Below are 21,543 nucleotides of genomic sequence, written 5' to 3' on the forward strand. Positions count from 1 at the left end.
GAGTTTTAACACACGATTCACAATTGTGGCTTCACAATTGTCAACCCGGTCCCAATATTGTAAGAATTTGTCAATTTTCTGGCAGGATGTGCTCTGTACGCAAACACGTAAGAGTCAACCGAAGAGGTAAAATGAATTCAGAACAAATTTACAGTATTAATTGTGAATATTGACAAAAAGAAAGATTTTTAAGGATGTCGAAAGAATATTTTTGCAGAGAATGTCATAAGCTACCAAGACAACATTCACCATATTTTCTAAATTTACTGGTTTCAGAGATATTTGGGAAAACATTTGTATGGCATTCAATTTTAGGAAAACATTTGTATGACATTCTTACTCAAAAATTAATCGACGCTTAAGAATGTTTATCGAAAATCGGGAGTATTAAAAAAAATTGATTTTTTTAAACTGAGAGATGAAGTTATTCCTTTTATCTTAATAAAAATTTCAATCCACCAACCCACGTTTATTATTTAGAAATGGAGTGGGCGAAATCCACTAAACGCATGCGCTAACATGTGCTTATATGGGATAGAATCTTTCAAATATTTCGTCCTTTTACCCGGGTATCCCAAATTTTTCTCTGGCCATTCGATTTAGTACAGTTGTTCTCGTATGAAAAAATCCGATAGAAAACCTAGCGAAATTTATAGGAATTCTATAGGGTTTCAATAGGATTTCTATTGGAATTCTATTGAAAAACTTTATTTGTTTTTTGTGCTGATTCTATTAGATATTGGATAAGAAAAAGTTGGATAAGATTTCGAATTTCTGTTCAAATTTTTCTCTTGAGATTTTATCTATTAGAATTACTGAGCACAAATTTTCTAAGTATTTTCCGCTGGATTTTGATTTATTTTGCATTACAGAATCCGAGTGGAAAAAACCTAAAAAATAGAGAAAATTCCAAACAGAAACTCGAAATTTATTCACTTTTTCTTATCGAATATCCAATAGAATCAGCGCAAAAAACAAATAATTTTTTTTAATAGAATTCCAATGTTGTGGAAAAGGTTTTGACCGAAATTTTTAATTATTCATAGAGTTATTGGCCTCTGCGGTCATAAGCTGAGTTTAACGATGAAATTTCTAAATGACGAAAATGATAAGAAGAAACATTTGGATTAGGCCCAATATTTTGACCGAAGAAGAGGACCCTGAAGAGGACCTCACAGAGGGGGTCGAAATATTGGGCCTAATCCAAATGTTTTTTCTTATCATTTTCGTCATTAGGATATTGAAATTTCATCGTTAAACTCAGCTTATGACCGCAGAGGCCAATAACTCTATAAATAATACAATTCCAATAGAATTTTTTAGCGAAGTCGCTAGGTATTCTATTGAATTTTTTTCATGCATGTGTACATTACCTTCTATTTTTATTTCTATTTTTGGAGTCTTCTAGTAGGTGAATTATAAATCCCATAAGAGCCCGTTTATAAAGAAAAATTTGTTTATTTATTTCTGGCAAGACTATTGCGATTATTTTTTTTAACATCAAAGAAGTTAGTTTCATATGTATTGCTATCAGCCAAACAATTATAGAATTTTCCTTGAACATGAAAAAATAAAATTTGTTGCAAGTGGCTAAACATCCTTAATGGGAAATATCTCTGAAACAGCTAGATTCAAAGACAAATGTCATAAGACCATTATTGTAGAGAATTTCATAAGCTATAGAAAATATTTTTAACCATTTTTCTCAAAACCCAGTCGTTTTCCAGATATCTCCAAAAATGTTTGTATGAATTTTTTGTATCCCTTCAAAATTAATCATCTCCCAAATGACGAATCTCTCAGAAACCAAAGGATTCATCGAAAAATGTGAGAAGAAATGGTCTCCAACATTTTCAGAAATCCATTCCTCAAATTATGTTTCCCACACGTGCCCAAGAATAATTGCCACTATCTCAAGTTCCTCATCACGACTGATTTATAACAATTTAATATTCTCGCCTGCACTTGAGCCAAAGTCCTTGACATTTTTCACTGTCATTCAGGTCAATGAGAGCTCAAGAGCCTACCCAACACCCCAAGTTCTAGATTGAAGGCCTAAAATTAGAGACAAGGAATACACGTGCAATTTTTCACAGCATTTGGCAAGACAAATATCCCCCAATGTGGGCCAATGTTAAGCCTTGGCTGTCTCGTCTCTCATTATTCCCCCAAATTTCCTTATTCCTAATTCCCGAATCTCGGAATGCCAGAATGACAGATCCACTCTGTCTGGCGGAGTCGTTTCCCCTTTGATGTTAGCAATCAAACCGTGAGGAAGGAAAATTACCTTGTAATTGTAGGTGTTTGTGAGCACAAGGTGTTGGTCATCACTCCCTGAGAGGATCAGGTCACCAGTGCTATTCCAACAGATTGAGTTTACGCAGCCATTGTGGACTTTTAGACGCTTCAGGAGGGACATACGTTGGATCAATTGGAGACTCGCTGTAAAAGATAATTTTATGAAGAAGATTATTATTAATTGTGAGAGAAATTGTGGGGTGAAGTGATAAAATGGGTTAAAGTAGTATGAATAAACTCCAGTTTTGTCGTTGAGTGTAATGGGGAACAATAAATTAAAAAACCCCAAAAAATTATTCATCATTGATAATTCTTCCCATGAATTCAAACATAACTTGTATGAGTGTGAAAAATTGATCCATCAAATACTTTGGTCATTTATTTTTTTCATCATAACGAGCATAACATCAATTATTTATTGGAAAAGCTTAACACTCAAGATAATTTTCATACTGGGCATAAAAATTTGATTTTTTTCCGAATTTTTCCCTAGATTTTCAGCTTTTTCCTCATCACGACAATTTAATTTTCTCAGAAGACACTGTATGATTTTTGCTCTTCTAGATTAGTTATTATCAATGATACTAGACTGCCGGCTGAGCACAAATTCAATCAGAACGTTTCTATTCATATTAACTTTCTTTGAGAATTTATTTCAGATTTCAATCTTCAAAATTCAAGTTATGTTTGTACTACTTTATACAATTTTGCGATTTTTTAGATTGACGAAAGAATTGTCTAAGCCCTCAAATAATTTTTTTTACGAAGGGTCACAAGGGTCACAAGGGTCAGAATAAGGATCACGTGGGTCGGATTAAGGATTACAGGGGTCAAATTAAGGGTTAGATTGAGAGTCGAAATAAGGGTAACAAAGGTCACAATAAAAATCACGGGGGTCATATGTGAGTCATGTGGGGGTTGGCGAGCGGAGCGAGCACGGAGCATAGCCCCCTAGTGCAGGAGAATAATGCACACATTTAAAACTTTAAATCGCATAAACCTCATGCTAACGCCTACATTCGGTGCATATTTTCTATTTTATTTCTAGATAATCAACTCGGATTGGGGGATCAAAATTTTCATAAGTATGAAAGAGATAATTCGGTCTATCAGTTGGAATAGAATCAAAAATTGTTTGAGTGCTTGCGGTTTTGGATAAACATCTTTGTATGTGCGATTATCTTAGGAGAGAGTGAATTGAGAAAAAAATGTTGAAGACTATTTCTTTGGGGAAATTTTTAAGCTGCAAAAAAAAATTCTCATTTTTTAAAAACTTCATAGTTCCTAAGATATTTGTAGAATACTCTATACGAAATTTTCTCATAAATTAATTCTGTATAAAGTCCATCTGAAATTTTTAGGTTCCAAAGATAGATCATTTCGTTAATTATGACCATTGGGATAAGAATTCATTTTAAAAATCTCAAAGGACATTTTTGTAGAGAATTTAATCTACTTCACAGGGAATCTTTTGTCATTTTTCTTTACACCTGTTTATTTCGCAGATATTCTTGAAATTGTTTGGATAAAATTTGTTCAACTGACGAATGAATTAGCAAATTATTTTGTTAATCAACTCGTTAAGGATAGGATCTACAAGAAAATGTCTGAAGACATTCTTTCGCAAAGAATTTCAACTACACATATGCTTTCTGGATAATTTCGGCTAGATCTAATCATTTTGAAAATAATATAAAAACTGAAAATAATTTTTTTTTTCATTCCAAAACGAACTGAAAAATCACTTCGTTAGTAATCTCTACGGAACAGATTTTAAAAAATTTCAAAGAATCTTTTTGTAGAGAAATTGATCAGCTCCAAAAAAAATTTTCTGTCATTTTTCTCCAAACCTCTTTATATCGTAGATATTTTAAAAATATTTTTAAAGTAGTACAAAGAGTATTTGTTCACTGTCGAATTGAAATTGACAAATCATCTGGTTAATCATCTCGTTTAGGAAGAAAATGTCAAAAGACACTTCTATGGAAAATTTTATCAGCTTAAAAAAACATTTTCTGACATTGTTCCCTGAATCTCTTAAGAGATTCAACTTTGTTTCAAAGATGTTCCCAAAATACTGTATTCTGAATTTCTACTTCAATTACCATTGGATTCCCCGTTTATTTTGTGAATGCGTATCTTCTCAAGGGCTGGACCTAGAGAAAAATATCCGAAGACATTCTTATAGAAAATTTAGTTTTCTAAAAAGAAGTTCCTCCAACATTTTTCTCTAAAACCACTTATCCCCGAGATAATCGCACAATCAGCAAAAAAATCAAACTGAAATCATCACCTTTTGCCATTTTAACACAAAATTATTAATCAAAAATGAAATTTACCTTTACTGCTGGAATAAAGCTTTGTCCTGACTCCGTAATCATAAGGCTGGTTATAAATATCGTAGAAAATATGTGACTTTGTTCTCTTCATTGTTGACATTATTCCAGAACTGAAGAAAACAGAACACCAAAAGAAGAATAAAAAAATTACAAATTCAATCCATTAATAACTGGAATGATCCGACCAAAAAATTTCAATGTCCACTCGACATACAAAAACAAATCGAAAGAGGAATGAAAATAAAGAGGTTCTCTCTGGGTCGTTACTCCGAGGGAAAATGAGTGGCAGATTTTTCACCACTGGCTACAAACGTAGTTCGACTGAGACGCACCATCTTCACAACTAGTTTTGCAAGAATATTTTCGGTACTAAAAATAAACAATTCGTGATAACTTGCGAATTTTGTCAATGTGAGATCATCAGAAGACTCGGAGGTGGTGGAGTGAATTTTTGGAGTTGAAAAAAAAACAGCTGATGTACATAATGGAATCTACAGAGTTTTTCTTCAAGTTTCCGTACGAAATACAACGAAATTTCACGATATGTTCAGGGACGTAGTGATAAGCCTTGGTGGAACCCTGGAGGAACTATTTTTTTGCGGTGGAAATGGGGTTCACCCTCGGGGTCAAGTTTGAGGGTCAAACATGTGGATCAGCTGCAGAAAACTTGAAAAACTTGAGGTTCAATGGAATCTTTTGAAAAAAATTTTCTCCGAAATTGAAACTCGTGTTTGACTCATTTTTTCCAATTATTTCGGAAGAACTTGACCTTCGCGGTCATGTGTGAGGGTCAAATTCTGGGGACAAACATGTGCGCATCAGCCATAAAAAATTGAGAAAAAACTTGAGAAAAAAATATATATTTTTTTGGAATTGAAACTCGAAGTTAGGTTCAAGAATTAAAAAACTCACAGGGTTAAATTTGAAGGTCAACTATGAGGGACATAAAAGGGTCGAAAATCATTTAAGAAAAAAATTTCTCTGTATAAAATTGAAACTTGAACTTAACTTATTTTTGAAAATTATTTCTGAGGTCGGAATTGAACTTATTGACCCCCGGGGTCAAGTTTGAGGGTCAACATCGAGGGTCAAACATGAGCATCAGGCTTAAGTGTGAATTAATTCACAGAGTTAAATTTGAGGGTCAACTATGAGGGACATTGAATGGTCAAAAATTTAAAGTTCTATCTCTAAAATTTAAAGTTCAATCTCTTGAAATTCTCTCTGAATCTGACATTTTTTTCTACCCGTAAAAGATGATTCTCATTGTTGGAAACAACTCTCAACGTTTGGAAAATGGAAACCAGCACATAATACTCGGGTACTGCATTCATATGTACGTCCCTGCTTGTATAATAACCTATAATTCCATTACTTTTTAGAAAATAATTTCATTATCCAATCAATCAGAGACAAGTGTTTCTTTCACTCAGCCGCGTAATGATAAAATTCGAAATTTTTAGTTATGAAAAAACATTTTTGTTATGTAAATAAGAAAAATTTATGACTAATAGTGCAGAAGTTGATTTGTCTCTCAACGTCGGGGGCTGGGTCGAGGCAGTACGGAGCCGGATGCCTCGTCTTTTTTAATAAAATCAACAATTGTAAAAAGATTTTTCAAGATAACCAGTGTTATGGATCGAATATTAGCAGTGAGATTACTTTGCAGGTGAGCGATCTCCCTCAATCATCTCCTATTTCGTCAATTTGTGGGGGTTTCCACTTCTTAACCTCAATTCTATGTTTACAAGCGTCGGAAGATTGTTGAAGATTTATTTAGAATTAGTTTTTCATAATGAATTTGTTCAGAATAAGACACAACTAGACTTTGTTGTGAATTATTTTGCATGTGTACTTCAATTCCAATTTAAAAAATTTTCTGCTCTTTAAAATCCATATCAATCTCCCAAACAATTCCAAAAATTTAACAAATCTAATTTTTTGATAATAATTTCATACTTAGAAACGTCTCGGGACTGATGAAAAATCGAAGATACCAAATGACAAATTAATTGATTATGAATTCGCAGAGTGAGTGCTGCACGAAGTGCAGTGACAAAACAGTTTCACAGTTCTGTGAGACTCCTGAGTGCCAAGGATTCATCATCATCATCAGATTCCTCAGACTCTGATGCTGACAAGTCGAAGAAAATTAAACAAAAGAATGAACGAGATGAAACTGCGAAGCAGCAGACTGTTGACTTGCTGAATAACTTGTTGGCAAAAATGGATCAAGTAACTATTCTCCATTGCGTTGTAATTATTATACATCAACCGACAGGACTTTTTATCAATATTCATTTTTTATACTATTTTCAGGAGAATTTGGTGAATAAAACGATTGATCTGGCACTGCCAGCCAAGAAGCCTGCCCCGAAAAAAGTGAAGGAAAAAACTTTAGGTATAGAATTTTATTTTAGTAATAACATCTTGATTAAATTATAGAATTTAATTAAGACGTGAATATCTATTGATTGCAATTAACAATTGACGAAATCAAATGTATTCTCTCAGCCCCAATTTCTAGGAAAATCTTTGAATTTTGGAGAAATAAATCGTCGAAGGTTCTAGAATTTTCCCAGTTTAAAAAATATTTGAAAATTTCATAAATTGTTTGTTTGTTCGTGGGGGTTTAACGTCACATCAACAACTAGTTTATTAGTGATGGGCTCTCGACTCTTTCTTGTCATTAAAGCTCACGACTATTTCCTCTGTAACTTGTAGGTTACGATGTTATGACAGCATTTCAAGTGAATGATCAAAATGCAATCACACATGATGGTGAGAATCAACTGTAGTCAGTTAGGTTCTCGAGACACGTGAGGTTGTCAAAACTGTAGGTTGTATGTACATGATTCGAACATGCTCAATTCTATTTCCTCTCGGTATTTTAACTCGGCCATACACCCGACCAATTTTATAAATTGTCGAAACAGTATTAGAATTTTCGGGAAGTGTCTTTGAAGTTTTCTTCAATCTTCCTCCCAGAAAATCCATATATTCTCTAACAGGTGCTAGAACATTCTAGGAATTAATCTGCGCAATTGACATAAATCAGTAAATCCCGAACTCACTCATGAATTGATTCACAAGAATGTTCACAAGTTGCTGAATACTATGCACTATCGTTTTGATTTTCTCGTTCGAAATTTCTCTCTCGATGTGAACACGTCGAATACGAATTGGTGACTGACTTGATTTGCGCAGTTCCCCACTTATATACTTTACATCCAGAAAGTTCTTGGAATGGTTTTTTTCAAAATGGGGTATCTCGGTCTTGGAATTGACATCTGGGAAAGGGTAGAAAAGAGGGATGAGGCTCTACTCAACGTCATTTATAGCAACAATACCACAATTTTAATTATAATTATTTCTATTAAAATTGTTTTTTAATACGTTTTGTAGAAGCAGAATTTTCATCCATTGCTTCTGCAATTTTTTAAGAATATTTATCCACAATCACAGACATTGAATTATTGACTTGGAATTTTTTTATTGATACTAGACCGTTCATTCAAATCATGAAAACTTCATTATTATTTTTTAATGTGAAAATGAAAAAGTGAAATCGATTACATTTCATACACTCAGGAATGCATTCTAAAAATCGATGATACGTAGAAAAAAAAATCAGCGATAAAAATGGATGATAAGAAGATAATCACTAACCAATTTCGAATTTTCAAAATGAATAATTTTCCTGAATCTGTCAGAAAAATCGAGAATTCTATAGCGTTTTCTTCAATTTCATAGAAAGTCGGAGACTTTTTTCGGATTTTCATATGAAGAAATAAAAGGAAATTGAGTTATAGTATTTGTGAAGAAAATTGAAATTTATGAGGTTTATAAGAGTACATAATAAATGAAAACTCAAGAAGGAAGGACATACTTTAAGGATAATCGGGTGAGGAAGGAATGTTGGAGGTGAGGCGGGGGGGTTTCTATTGTTTTCTTGCAGAAAACCAATGGCTGAACAAAAAAATGTTTCCCATTCGGATTCAAAATTCAGGCAATATTAGGGATACTCCCGGTTAAAAATGATTTTTGTAGCTAATCAAATTTATTTCTATCTATTCCACGCATTGAATGGTTTTCAGATTGTTTTTTTTTAATAAATGAAAAAATATTTATCCATGCGAAAAAGTGGCAACATCGTCGGTAGATTTTTTTTTCCACCAGGAGCTGGTACCACTGGCTCGAGGGAGCTCCAATCAAAACGCTTCATCGCTCTCTCTCAAGAGACGTTTAAATTGACCGCGCTACCCCCACTCGATCGGTACTTGAGACGTTGCTGTTCGTTTGGGCTGCATGCGCAGAAATTTCATTTTTCAATACTTTTTTCGCTATTATTAATAAACAATGCTCCTAGGCAACAAACTTTTTCACTCAAAAAATCATTGATCACATGTTCTAAATGTGTCTAAAGTTTCATGACTTTGGCTGCTTTTTTTCCTTGGGTTTTGCAGTTGTTTTTATGATTTCCATAAGATCACGGGTTAAATGACCACTTTTTGGTTTTGGTATACAATACCTACCCCTGCCAGATACCCTGCTAGAAATTGTCACATGGGGAGTGGGTTGCCAGAGGTGAATTTAGGACTCTTCGTAACACTATATAATTATATAAGTGGCCGGGTAGGTGTACGGGACCTCCCATTTCGCCACCTTCCTTCAAAAGGCAAATTTATTTTAATAAATTAATTTAAAGATAGTCACTTTCTAAATTCACGAGCATGGTAAAACATCGAATTACGAGCCTTACCAGCTCTTGGCGTTACCCAGGACCCACGGCGCGGACCCAAAATAAATAAAAATTCCCAAATATAAAATTTATATTGAGGAAGGGTCCGTATAGTCTACAAACACCCACTTTTTCAAAAATTCATAATAAATTTGCCATGCTCCCCAGCAGTCTGAAACTTTGCACACGCCTTTTCCATTATTTAAAGAATACGTAAAAAAAAGAAAAAAATGGCTGTTTTTTTTCCAATCCTCCGGGCTCGCCCGATTATCCTTAATACCACCACAATGTTTTCTTGACTGAATAACCCGTAATGTCTAACAGACGCAATATTTTACAATAAAATTCATTCTACGGAAGGTTTTCCAATGCTTTCAGAGTTCCATACCAGAGTGCATACCAGAAATGTCAAAAGACTTGTGAATTTTTTTTGCGTGCAGAGGGCTGAAGAGCTCACGGAAACATAGTGCAGATAATTCTAAGGATGATTCTCCAACCAGGGGAGAGTCCTAGACTCCACTGGAAAATGTTGTCTCAACTCTGTCGTTGAATTGTACATTTCAATGTCTACCATTTGAAAATGTACAAACGAAATTATTTCGATTCAGAAAGTTTACTAACGAACCATTGGAGAAACTTCTGTAGAATTTATTTCATTATTATACTCTAAATGATTTTTTTTACTACCCGAAATATTGGTTTCACATGTTCCCCCATCGGTCTGATCAATTACAAAATTTTTCACGAACATCAAAAGATACAATTTGTGGAAAATCGATAAACATCCTTAAGACAGAAAATACTTCCTTCAAAAAAAGTGAAAATACTTCTCATCCAATTCTGAAGAATGCAGAACTTACCAGAAAATTTTTATTCTCTTAATCTATTAATCATTTTTCAAGTAGCATCGAACAAATTTAGTAGCTAACTAATGCACGTGATGAATTGATTTTGATATTTTTTGCTGTATATTTCTTAAAAAAGTCATTTTAGGTCAACGTCAGAAGACCTTGTCCACTACTACTAAAATTTTTCAACATGAAATGTCTTCACACATCCTTACAAAACCACTCATTATTATGATTAATGTTTGATATTAAGATGGATAAATGAATAAATGATTAAGGAATGAAGATTGTTTTACCAATTTTAGAGGAAAAAATAAAAATAGCAGCGAAGGACGTCGCACAGACTCTTGGAGGCGATACGCAAAAGAAAGAAGCGGAGCTACTCGATAAGATATTCTCAGCTGGGGCTCCACCACCTCCTCCAGTTTTACCTATTCCGCCTGTTAAAAAATCCAAAAAGAAGAAGAAGCAGAAAAAAGAGATGGAAGCGGTGCCTCAGAAGACAGAAGAGGTGATGGCGAAGGAAGAAAAAATGCCTCAGAAGACAGAAGAGGTGACGACGAAGCAAGAAAAAGTGTCTCAGGAGACAGAAGAGGTGACAGCGAAGCAAGAAAAAGTGCCTGAGAAGAAGGACGAGGTGCCCGAGCCCTCCTTGAGGTAATTACCCTTTCATTATCTAAAAGAAATCCACAAGAAAATAGAAAATGTCATGATTTCAAAAAATGCTATGCGATTCATTTTGATGAATATCTCAGGAACTAGTGGATTCAGGTGTGAATCGTCATCAGTTATTTCTTGCAGCCAAATAAATTCTCCACAAAAAACATTTTATGATGAATTTTTTAGAGTTGAAAAATTCAAGAAAAATTTTCGAAATCATTTCCAAATTTTCTTTGTCCAGTGAATTGCTCGCAGCCATGAAAATCGATAGAACTCCGAAGCAACTCTCGGAAGAAGACGTTCTTCCCTTCGCGAGAGCCGAAAAAATCCGAGAATTGGCCCACAAATTCCAGCCCAGAGGTGCAGGTCAGGATATCGAGAGATTCGCAGCTCGAGCGTGAGTGTTCCCTCAAAATATTTTCTCTGGACTCTCAAAGATTTTAGACATTATCTTTTCAGCGTTGACTATTCAACGCTATTAATTATCAACAGATACAATACAATTATCAGGAGATATAATGAAGAGACACAATGACTGAATAAAAATAGATCGATTCAATCTATTTTCAACTTATTTCAGACGAAGGGAAGTAGTCGCTGATTTATATGCTGGCAAGCCCTTCGGTATCCTCGGTGGTACCTCTTCCTCAATCGATGCAATTACCACGAAATTAAATACCTGGGAGGCATTGGAAAAGCAAGAATTGAAACTAATGATATCTCATCCTCCTGAAAACTATTTCGAGGAATTGATCCAGTGGACACAACGAGGAATTCTTTGGAAGTTCCCTATTGACAATGAACAAGGTATGAACCAAATTTAATTAAAATTCAAACTCAAAATAATTCATCAACGATTTCATTATCGCGTGATAAAAAATTAACTTTAAGGCCCGGGTGTACTATCTTCCGAATGTTATCTGGATTTTTTTCATCTTTCGTAATCCAAAATTGTCAGTTGAGTGGTACATCATGTAGAAATTCCTAAAAATTATGATAAAATGATTTTAAAAAAATAGAAAAAATTCTGAACTTTTTCAAAGAACGTTTTTAATTGAAATTCAGAATGAGTTGAAAAAAGTGGAAATGACAAATATCTGATTCACTGTGGTAAATTATCTATTAGCTGTCATTTGGATAACAAAACACCAACTCCTCGTGGAAAGTGACAGCTGGCTCAATTTTCNCTTTCGTAATCCAAAATTGTCAGTTGAGTGGTACATCATGTAGAAATTCCTAAAAATTATGATAAAATGATTTTAAAAAAATAGAAAAAATTCTGAACTTTTTCAAAGAACGTTTTTAATTGAAATTCAGAATGAGTTGAAAAAAGTGGAAATGACAAATATCTGATTCACTGTGGTAAATTATCTATTAGCTGTCATTTGGATAACAAAACACCAACTCCTCGTGGAAAGTGACAGCTGGCTCAATTTTCAACAGTGGTATGTAGTCATCTGCCATTTTTATGTGATAAAACTGTGATTAAAAAATTCTTCAAAATATTACAACTTTTTTCAAAGAGCCTTTTCCGTAATAAAAGTCTCTGTGCAATGTGGGAAACGATTTATGAAATCAGTCTTCCCCCTGCATGATATTTGGTGACAGGCCGCCATTTGTCACCGTAAATCAGATACATTTTTCAATTTCTTGTTATTCAACTTATTCTGAATATAAATTAAAAATGCTCTTTGAAATAATTAAGAATTTTTTCTACTTTTTTTTTGATTATTCATTCATAATTTTTCAAAACTTCTACATGATGCAGGACTTAGTGGATTATTTCAGATGACGAAAGATGAAAAAAAACATCCAGATAACGCTCAAAAGATAGTACACCCGGGCCTTAAAGTTTTTTGCTTACGAATGGAAGCATTGAAATCATTATATGTTTAGGTTTTCTAAGTTTGCTTGGAAATTATGTAAAATGGTCTGAGACGTAAAATACACGAAATTTGAGGACCATTTATATATGTGCGCCTGCCCACCTGGTGGTCAATTTTTAGAATATCGAACAATTAAAGGACTAAAATAAGTAAAAAAAAAATTCAAATTTTGTCAGATTATAGGTAGAGCAATGGCTAGACGGTTAAGGGAAATTCGAGTTTCGTGGTAGGATCTAAAACAAAAGAATCACCTAAATGGGGATATGATGGCTTCCATACCTTCAAGAATGTTTTAATTGGCAGAAAAAAATTATTTGAAGTCAAAACAACAAAACAGAATAATTAAATTAACAAAATAGTTGAATACAGCCGAAACCCCTAATTTCTGGACGACTGGACCATATTTCTTTTATTTATTAAATGTCGATCAATAGAAAAGATAATTGATCACATGATTATGCACGAGTAATATTATTGAAAGGTGAAATAATCAGTGCAATTTTCATTTTATTTATGGAATATTCAATGCAAGTTGGAATAGTCCAGAAACTAACTCCCGTCCAGAAATTGACCTGTTTATTCAATTAATAATGACATTTGGGAAAAATCGCCAGTTGTTTCTAAATCGTTTTTCGCAAACATCTCGAAAGCAATCCAACCGATTACAATATTTTTCTTCCGAAGTATTAGTTTCGATGTCTTCTACCTCAATCAATCAAAATATGCTTACCCGTTCGTGCAAAGTTTCCGAGATATTTTTATTTTTCAGTTGGTTTCTCAAAATCTTTGTTCGAAAGCAAAAAGGTCAGAAGAAGGTCTAAGTGTCACAAAGCGAGGAGAAATCATTGAAAATTTCCTATTCCATTTTCAGAAACCTGACAATAACTTCTTCCCTTTAAGTTGATAATTATTTCAATAATATGCTTGAATATAGATATTTTATTGTATCCATCCACTTCAAATGAGTACAGATTAGTTAGGAAAATCCTTGGAAAATGCAATTTTTAGGTATAAAAATCGTCCAAATCGAGGAAGCCGAAGAAGGTCTCCTCATACATTGGACTTGCTGACTGACACACGTCCTGTCCGGCATCTCCTCCCGAAGCAGGCATTTGTGTCTCTTTCGCCTGGATGTACCTCCAACTCTGGAGAAAAATAATACGAATGATTAAAAATGAATTACTCAGTGAATTGTCGATCAATCGATCACTCCCGAGTGGATATTTTGCTCAGTTGGCCTAGGTCTAGATCAGTTTTATATGCAAAATTGGTCAGAACTACTCGATTAGACTTTTGGATCAGGATCTGGTAAGATCCTGAATAGAGTATCTGGATCCAGTGTAACTGCGTGAATTTAGATTCTATTTCGATCAGTCAAATCCCGACTGAATCCGTATCGCACCCGATACTCATCAGAACGATCGAATCCTTGAATTTTGATCAAGCATGGATCTAAAGAAGCGTTACATTTCTTATCCAAAACTGATCAAAAGTAGTTTTTACTGATCGGTCTCTTATCCCAGCCTGATTTGAGCTTCCACTCGGGTTACTTGCAGCGGAAGAAAATTTTCACATACAGGCGCATCTTCCCCTGCGGCAAAAGCTTGAGCAACACGGAATATATCCTCCGCACTGAAATCACACAAATTATATTAAAAAATTAATTCATCATCGCACGTCGTATTGGAAAATTCAACAGTGCGTTCCGAGAATAAATAGTTGGAATGTTCCTTCGACTCATCTACTTTTCGAAACTGAATGCAGTTCAATCGCGACAGTAGATTAGGAAGTATATCATAAAACATATTAATAAAGTTGTCAAAAATATGATCAACCCACATATTGTCCTCGTCCTAGGCAACGCTGTCCACTAACAGCTGCTAGAGCCATAGCAATGACTACGAAAATGGAAAGGAACTTCATGATGCGGAGAAATTTTCTTCACTTATTCCTCGGAAGATATGATAGAGTTGTTCAAATACGAATGAGGATGAGGGAATTCGAGTCCCTTTATATAAGAGCAAAGTCGTCATCTCTCACGGAGTTTATTTTCTTTTTGGAAATGAAGCTCCTTTTATGAAAATGTTTGCACATATTTTTTGCCGCTCATTGTTATTGTAACAGACGGGAATAATAAAGAAATGAGGAAAGGAAGATAAATTGACATCAATATAGTAAGCGGTTGTGAATACAAGTCCCACCTTGAACTGATTTTGGTTGAGATGGATTTCAGTGACTTTGAAATATTAATGGCGACCCAGACAGCTCAAATAGTAGATTTCATCATTAGATCCACGAAGCATTTTCCTGCCAATCGGCTCAGATTATAAACTCACATTCGACGAAAAATGCTTTGTGGACCGTGTGATGTAAACGGTTTCAGTTACGGGCCCGATAACCGTGATCTAGCCGAAAGAGACATGAAGCTCTGATTCAGGAGAGACGCTGGACAGGACGGTGTGTCATTCAGCAAGTTTAATGTATGAGAAGACCATCTTGGACTTCCTCAATGTGGATGAAATACCTAAATCCAATGGCATTTTCCTACGACTTTCTCAAGGGACCATTCATTTGGAAATTCTGTGACACAGTGATTGTTGATTTCACATGATTTCAGGGACATTTCCATGATTTCATGCAATCATTGATTTTATGTGATTGCCTCGTATTTTTTTGGTGATTGCGCGATTTCAGGCGATTTCAAGTGATTTGAAATTTTTGATTTCATCTATTTAGTGGAGGAGAGAGGAATAGAGTAGGAGAAAATTGGGATAGAACCCGGAGGGAAAGAAATGCATATTAATGCATTATTAAGACAAGAAGGCACAAGAATGCGAGTTACCATAAGGATGAAACCATCCAAATGAAGCTATGAGAATCAATTTTTTTTTTCATTAATTCGATAAAATATCGATTGATTCAATACAATAGAGAACAACATACATTTCATACATTCAACTAAACGAAATGAACTCTCCACTCTGATCAGTAGTGAACGGACTTTGGGATTAGAAACATTTAATAACTTCTTTATATATCTTTCCATCTATTTCTAAACCTTTCTTGGTAACTACAGGGAGGAAATTGTTTGGCGATATTGATCAATGGTCACATAACCATGAACACTCATTAGTTGAAGTTCGAGAAATTTTAAATAAAAATAATACACGTAAATGGGCACACGTAGAAGAATACACCGCCAATAAGTCGAAAGTTTCTTTCTTTTTTATGTATTTGAAAGGGTCTCATAAGTTGCTGATTTCATGAGATTTCATCGATTGCGAGTGATTTCAATTGAAATTACCTGGAATCGATGAAATCCCAGGCTTTGATTGATTTCACTTGATTTTATTCTTGAGTGACACAGTGATTTCACAAATGAATGCCTCCTCGGATTTTCTCAACTGTTCTGTACTCGATTTGAGAGGATACATGCAATAAAGTATCTATATTGAAGCATATTATTGAAACATTGATTAACTTCCTGACTCGAAGGGAAGAAGTTAGTGTAATCATCCCAGGAAATGGAATGTGTAATTTTTATGATTTCTCCACGTTTCACTTGGAACTTCTTCTGATCGCTTCCGAATGGCAGCTTTGTAATCGTTGAAATTGAAGTTTTGGATTTTTTTAGTGTTATCGGTCTAGTATGATCCAAAAAGTCCGAAAATGCCATTTTTAGACCTCGCCCATACATACGTGTGTACGAGTGTACGTATGTAACAAAGTTTTATTTTGTTTGCTAATGAATGGATTGAATTGTATCTTTTTTTTCAAATGTACATATAGTTGAGCCCTATCAATCGCCATTAATTGGAATTGAAATAATCTATTTTTATCATTTTTATCATTTTTTATTCATTTTTTAACTTTTTCGGAAATCCGTTGTCCCACGATAACTAAAAAAAATGTTCAGCATTGACTGAATGATAGCTTAAAAAAATTGTTTTAATGTCCTTCTGAACGAATTCGTCAATGAAGGCGATAGCTATAATCGTTATTTTGATTTATTTGAAAATTTGCAAAAATTGTCCATTTTTTGAAAATCAGAATTCTGGGGATATCTTTGAATTTCTTGAAATGAATTCAATCGTAGCTTAAAATGTTTGTTTTATTGCCATTAAGTCGACGTTATAAGATGGTTACGGTAGCTATATTGGTTGATTTGATTTTTATAATGATTGTTGAAAATTTCGAATTTCTCATGAATTTTCCTGACCGTGAGCTTTCTGATGGTTCCTTCAACGTTGATGTTTCAAATGCATTCAATTATGCATATATAAAACTTTTGTATTAACATTTTATCGGAGGGCTGAGGGGAGAGATAGAACCGTAAAAAAGACTACCGGTTGTACAGACCAAAGGGATAATAAGAATAATGATGATAATAACATTCCATTAAGTTGAACATCTGATAAAATTAGTTGAAAAAAATCTTATTCAATTTAATAAAATGAAATCGACAATGAATTATATTCGATAGAAGGAAATGATGTGGAAAATAACTATTCGGAAGCACATTGCTTAATCATTAGTAAAAATAACTATATTATATGCACTTATTTTTCAAAATATTATTTTATTTTCGCATATATACCCTCTCGGGTTTTTACATTTTGTTCCCTTCCCCCACCCCATACAAAAGTAAAAAAAATACAAAAGCGCCATGAAGGCTGAGTATAATAGTATATTACATGTAGAAAGGAAGAAAAAAACAATCACTGCGATTGTTTTTTGATAAAAATGTAAACATCGAGATCAGATAACTGAACAGAGATACGTAACACCCTGTAATATTTGCCCCAGCCTTGAGCCTTATTTGCAGTAGAGATCCTGGGACTCATAGGTTCTAAGGGCACTGAGCTACCATAACGGGGAATATCCTAGGCCCTTAGTGGTTTTCAAATTATTAGTTTCGATGTCTTCTATCTCAATCAATCAAAATATGCATACCCGTCTGTACAAAGTTGCCGAGATGTTTCCATTTTTCGGTTTTTCGCTCAAAATCGTTGTTCGAAAGTAAAAAGGTCACAAGAAGTTTTAAGAGTTAAGAAATTTGGATGAATCCTACAAATTCCGCATTCGACTTCTGGGATGATTATAATAACTTCTTCTCTTCGAATCAGGAAGTTGATAATTATTTCAAGAATATGCTTGAATATAGATATTTTATTGTATCCATCCACTCACAATGAGTACAGAACAGTTGGGAAAATCCTTGGAGAATTCCATTTTTAGGTATTTCATCCAAATCGAGGAAGCCGAAGATGGTCTTCTTATACATTGGACTTGCTGAATGACATAACGTCCTGTCTGGCATCTGCTCCCGAATCAGGCGTTTGTGTCTCTTTCGCCTGGATGTGTCTCCAACTCTAAAGGAATATAATACCAATGATTAAAAAATCAATGAATGACCAATCAATGAATCAACGAACAAAACGGGCTTTTTTCTGAGTGATCAATGAATTACTCAGTGAATTATCGATCAATCGATCAAGTACCGAGTGGAAATTTTGCTCAGTTGGCCTAGGTCTAGATCAGTTTTACATGCAAAATTGATCAGAATTACTCGATTAGACTTTCAAATCAGGATCTGGTAAGATTTTGAATAGAGTATCTGGATCCAGTGTAACTGAGTGAATTTAGATTCTATTCTGATCAGTCAAATCCCGACTGCATCCGTATCGGACACGATACTGATCAGAACGATCGAATCCTAGACTTTTGATCAAGCATGGATCCAAAGAAGCGTTACATTTCTGATCCAAAACTGATCAAAAGCAGTTTTTACTGATCAGTCTCTTATCCCGGCCTGATTTGAGTTTCCAGTCGGGCGACTCTCAGCGGGAGAAAATTTTCACATACAGGCGCATCTTAACCTGCGGCAAAACCATGAGCAACAGTGACGATTAGCTTGGCACTGAAATCAGATAAATTATATTTAAAATTTAATTCATCGTTGCACGTCGGATTGGAACATTTAACGTTGACTTGCAAGCAGAAATATTTGGAATGTTCCTTCGTCTCATCTACTTTTTGAAACTGAATGTAAATGAATGCTGCATGTATATGTTTGCAGTTCAATCTTGACAGTAGATTGGAAAGTATATCACAAAACATATTAATAAAATTGTCAAAAATATGATCAACCGACAGGGACTCCCCGTCCTAGGCAACGCTGCCCACTAACGGTCGCTAGAGCCATGGCAATGATTACGAAAATGGAAAGGAACTTCATGATGCAGAGAAATTTTCTTTATTTCTTTCTCGGAAAATATGATAGTTATTCAAATACGAATGAGCACAAGGGAAGTTGAGTCCCTTTATATAAGAGTAAAGTCGTCATCTCTCACGGAGTTTATTTTATTGGAAATGATGCTCTTATGGAAATGTTTGCACATTTTGTTTTCCACTCATTATTATTGTAATAGACGGAAATAATAAGGAAATGAGGAAAGGAAGATGAATTGACATCAATATAATAAGCGGTTATGAATACAAGTCCCACCTTGAACTAACTTTGGTTGAAATGCATTTCAGTGACTTTGAAATATTAATGGCGACCCAGACAGCTCAAATAGTAGATTTCATCATTAGATCCACGAAGCATTTTCCTTGCCTTCGGCTCGGATTATAAACTGACATTCGTCAAGAAATGCTTTGTGGACCGTGTGACGTAAACTGGTTTATGTTAAGGGTCCGAAAACCGCGATCTAGCCGAAAGAGACATAAACACCTGATTCGGAGGGAGACGCCGGATAGGACGTTGTATCATTCAGCAAGTCCAACGTGTGAGCAGATCATGTTGGGCTTCCTCGATGTGGATGAAATGTCTAAAACTGGCATTTTCTAAGGATTTTCTGTTTCAGGAATGTAGTACGGTGCTCACACTTCATTTATTCATAATTACATTGTTGGATATTTTGGCTCACAATAGAACTGGATCATTTATTGAAAGACCTCTGTTGTCGGAAATAAATTCTCTATAAAAATAGTCTCTTGAAATTTATTGAAAATAAAATGATCTCATTTCGATGAATTTCAGGAATGGAAGCAGAGCAGAGCGTTCACTTCTCCGAGCATGTCTTCCTAGGGAGGCATATAGAGGACTGGTGTCCGAGGAAGGGACCCATCCGCCACTTCATGGAACTAGTCTGCACTGGTCTGTCTAAAAACCCATATATGACGGTGGAAGAGAAGAAAGAGCACATAATGTGGTTCAAGAACTACTTCGGTGACAAACAACAGTTGTTGAAAGATATTGGGGCCATTGACCAGGACATTCTGCCAGAGGGGGAATCCCAGAAGCAGATTCAGGCTTGAGATATTTGTTAATTTGTAAAGAGTCAGGTTTAATGAATAAAGAATAATTATTATGCGATGCTTGGGAATTCTGGATAAATTAAACATCAGATCTCAGAGGCTTGAGGATATCATCAAGATGGAGGACCATGTCATGGCCAGAGAGTTCGTCAGTGTCAGAAGATAACTTCTCCTTTTTCAATTTTAGAATTTTCGTAATAAATTTCTAGAGGTATCAATAAAAAGATAATCCGAAAGATTATCCTAGTTTTTTTTATTAGGACGAAACTGCGCAGTCCTTTTCAGGCGTAAAATGGAAAATTTTGTTTAAGATCAAAATATAATTTTACTAAGTTTATTTGTTTGATTGATTCGAAATGGTTATTAATCAAATGTTTTTTCATTTGCGAGTTTGGTAATATGGTACAATACGCCAATTAATTTCTTTGACTCAAAAAATTTGAAAATTTTCTTCAACTTTATAAATTAGTGTGATGCTGTCTCCACAGCATAATATTGTTGAATTCTGAAAAGCAAGTTTTTTGAATATTGGTGTTTTTCTCATTTTTCCATCTGAGAGTTAATTTGAGGTTCCCTATACGCGATCTCACATCTGAAATTTGCAATACTAGTTAGTAGTATTATTGAGTTACACTTGTGGATAAATTTTTTAATTCCGAATGGAAGCTTTGAATGTCTTAGAATGTCATGAAACGTCGAGATATGATGTTTTTAGAGAATACCTGTGTGTACGTCAGTATGTGCGTGCAAAATTTTGTGAATTTTTCTATAAATTTTCACAAAAAAGGACTAAAGTCATAGATAAAAATTTGAAATTTTGGCTTATAGGGGAGGTAGGGGCAAAGCGGAATTATTCTAATACGTTTTATAAAGTGAAATTTACTACCTGGACTAAAAAAATATGCAATGAGGGTAAGTATAAATTTGTGTGAGCTCCTGCGGATCTAATTGTGAACAAAAAATGTGAGTTTTTGATCGACAGCGATTACATTCTATCCAATCGGTAGAACAACATGACAATGACTCCTGACAAACGGAAAATTAAAATAATTTTAAAAAAACAGAGGGTCCACTTTGCCCCAACATTATTTTTTTTTTTAATTTAATGACAGATCTTAATTGCAATTCTAATGAGATTATGATCTCCACGTGAAGTGCATTGACTCATTAGAATTTAAAAAACTAAACGATTCGCTTAGAGGGTCCGCTTTGCCCCTACCTCCCCTAATTGGTATTGTTTGGGAGCACATCAGGGCGAAATTTCATCTCAATCGGTCCAGTAGTTTTGGAGATACAGCGATTCCGAAATTTTTTTCTTTTTTCAATATCTTGAAAACTATTGCATCAAATGAAATTGTTGCTGTGAGTTGGATACTTGAGTATTATTTTGTGTTTGAAACTAGATCATATTAAATTTATTACGATTGGAAAAATATGGAAATTGCAAC

At 34.5% G+C, this 21,543-nt stretch overlaps 2 protein-coding genes and 1 long non-coding RNA gene across 5 annotated transcripts in view; 1 reads left to right on the top strand and 2 right to left on the bottom strand.

Moving 5' to 3' along the window:
• The window catches only part of LOC107042733 (DDB1- and CUL4-associated factor 6), a 22,091-nt gene extending 16,920 nt beyond the window's left edge, over positions 1-5,171 (bottom strand). Inside the window, exons 1-3 of the mRNA XM_015263904.2 lie at positions 4,936-5,171; positions 4,638-4,747; positions 2,288-2,442 (exon numbers count right to left, since the gene is read on the bottom strand). Of these exons, the coding sequence (XP_015119390.1) occupies positions 2,288-2,442; positions 4,638-4,737 (255 nt within the window). The 5' untranslated portion in view covers positions 4,738-4,747; positions 4,936-5,171. The remainder of the gene's footprint in view (positions 1-2,287; positions 2,443-4,637; positions 4,748-4,935) is intronic.
• LOC107042734 (28S ribosomal protein S31, mitochondrial) lies at positions 4,957-20,336 on the top strand. 3 transcript variants are annotated; one of them, XM_015263905.2, is made up of 8 exons: positions 4,957-5,153; positions 6,152-6,306; positions 6,668-6,872; positions 6,957-7,038; positions 10,532-10,883; positions 11,128-11,283; positions 11,467-11,693; positions 19,818-20,336. In XM_015263905.2, the coding sequence occupies exons 2-8, from the start codon at positions 6,272-6,274 to the stop codon at positions 20,093-20,095; spliced, it is 1,335 nt and encodes a 444-aa protein (XP_015119391.1). In that variant the 5' UTR covers positions 4,957-5,153; positions 6,152-6,271; the 3' UTR covers positions 20,096-20,336. The 3 variants fall into 3 exon arrangements, with proteins under 3 accessions (XP_015119391.1, XP_015119392.1, XP_015119393.1); XM_015263906.2 differs by having other exon boundaries at positions 4,988-5,003; XM_015263907.2 differs by lacking the exon at positions 4,957-5,153 and adding an exon at positions 5,958-5,973.
• LOC107042736 lies at positions 13,692-14,736 on the bottom strand. Its single transcript, XR_001461180.1, has 3 exons — positions 14,612-14,736; positions 14,350-14,404; positions 13,692-13,917 (listed from the first exon to the last, which is right to left on the bottom strand). It is a non-coding gene; the product is annotated as an uncharacterized LOC107042736 (long non-coding RNA).
• Positions 20,337-21,543: the final 1,207 nt, after the last annotated feature.

This window comes from Diachasma alloeum, unplaced genomic scaffold (assembly GCF_001412515.2).
Source record: "Diachasma alloeum isolate Michigan unplaced genomic scaffold, Dall2.0 Dall_scaffold_00513, whole genome shotgun sequence".
Classification (NCBI taxonomy): Eukaryota; Metazoa; Arthropoda; class Insecta; order Hymenoptera; family Braconidae; genus Diachasma; species Diachasma alloeum.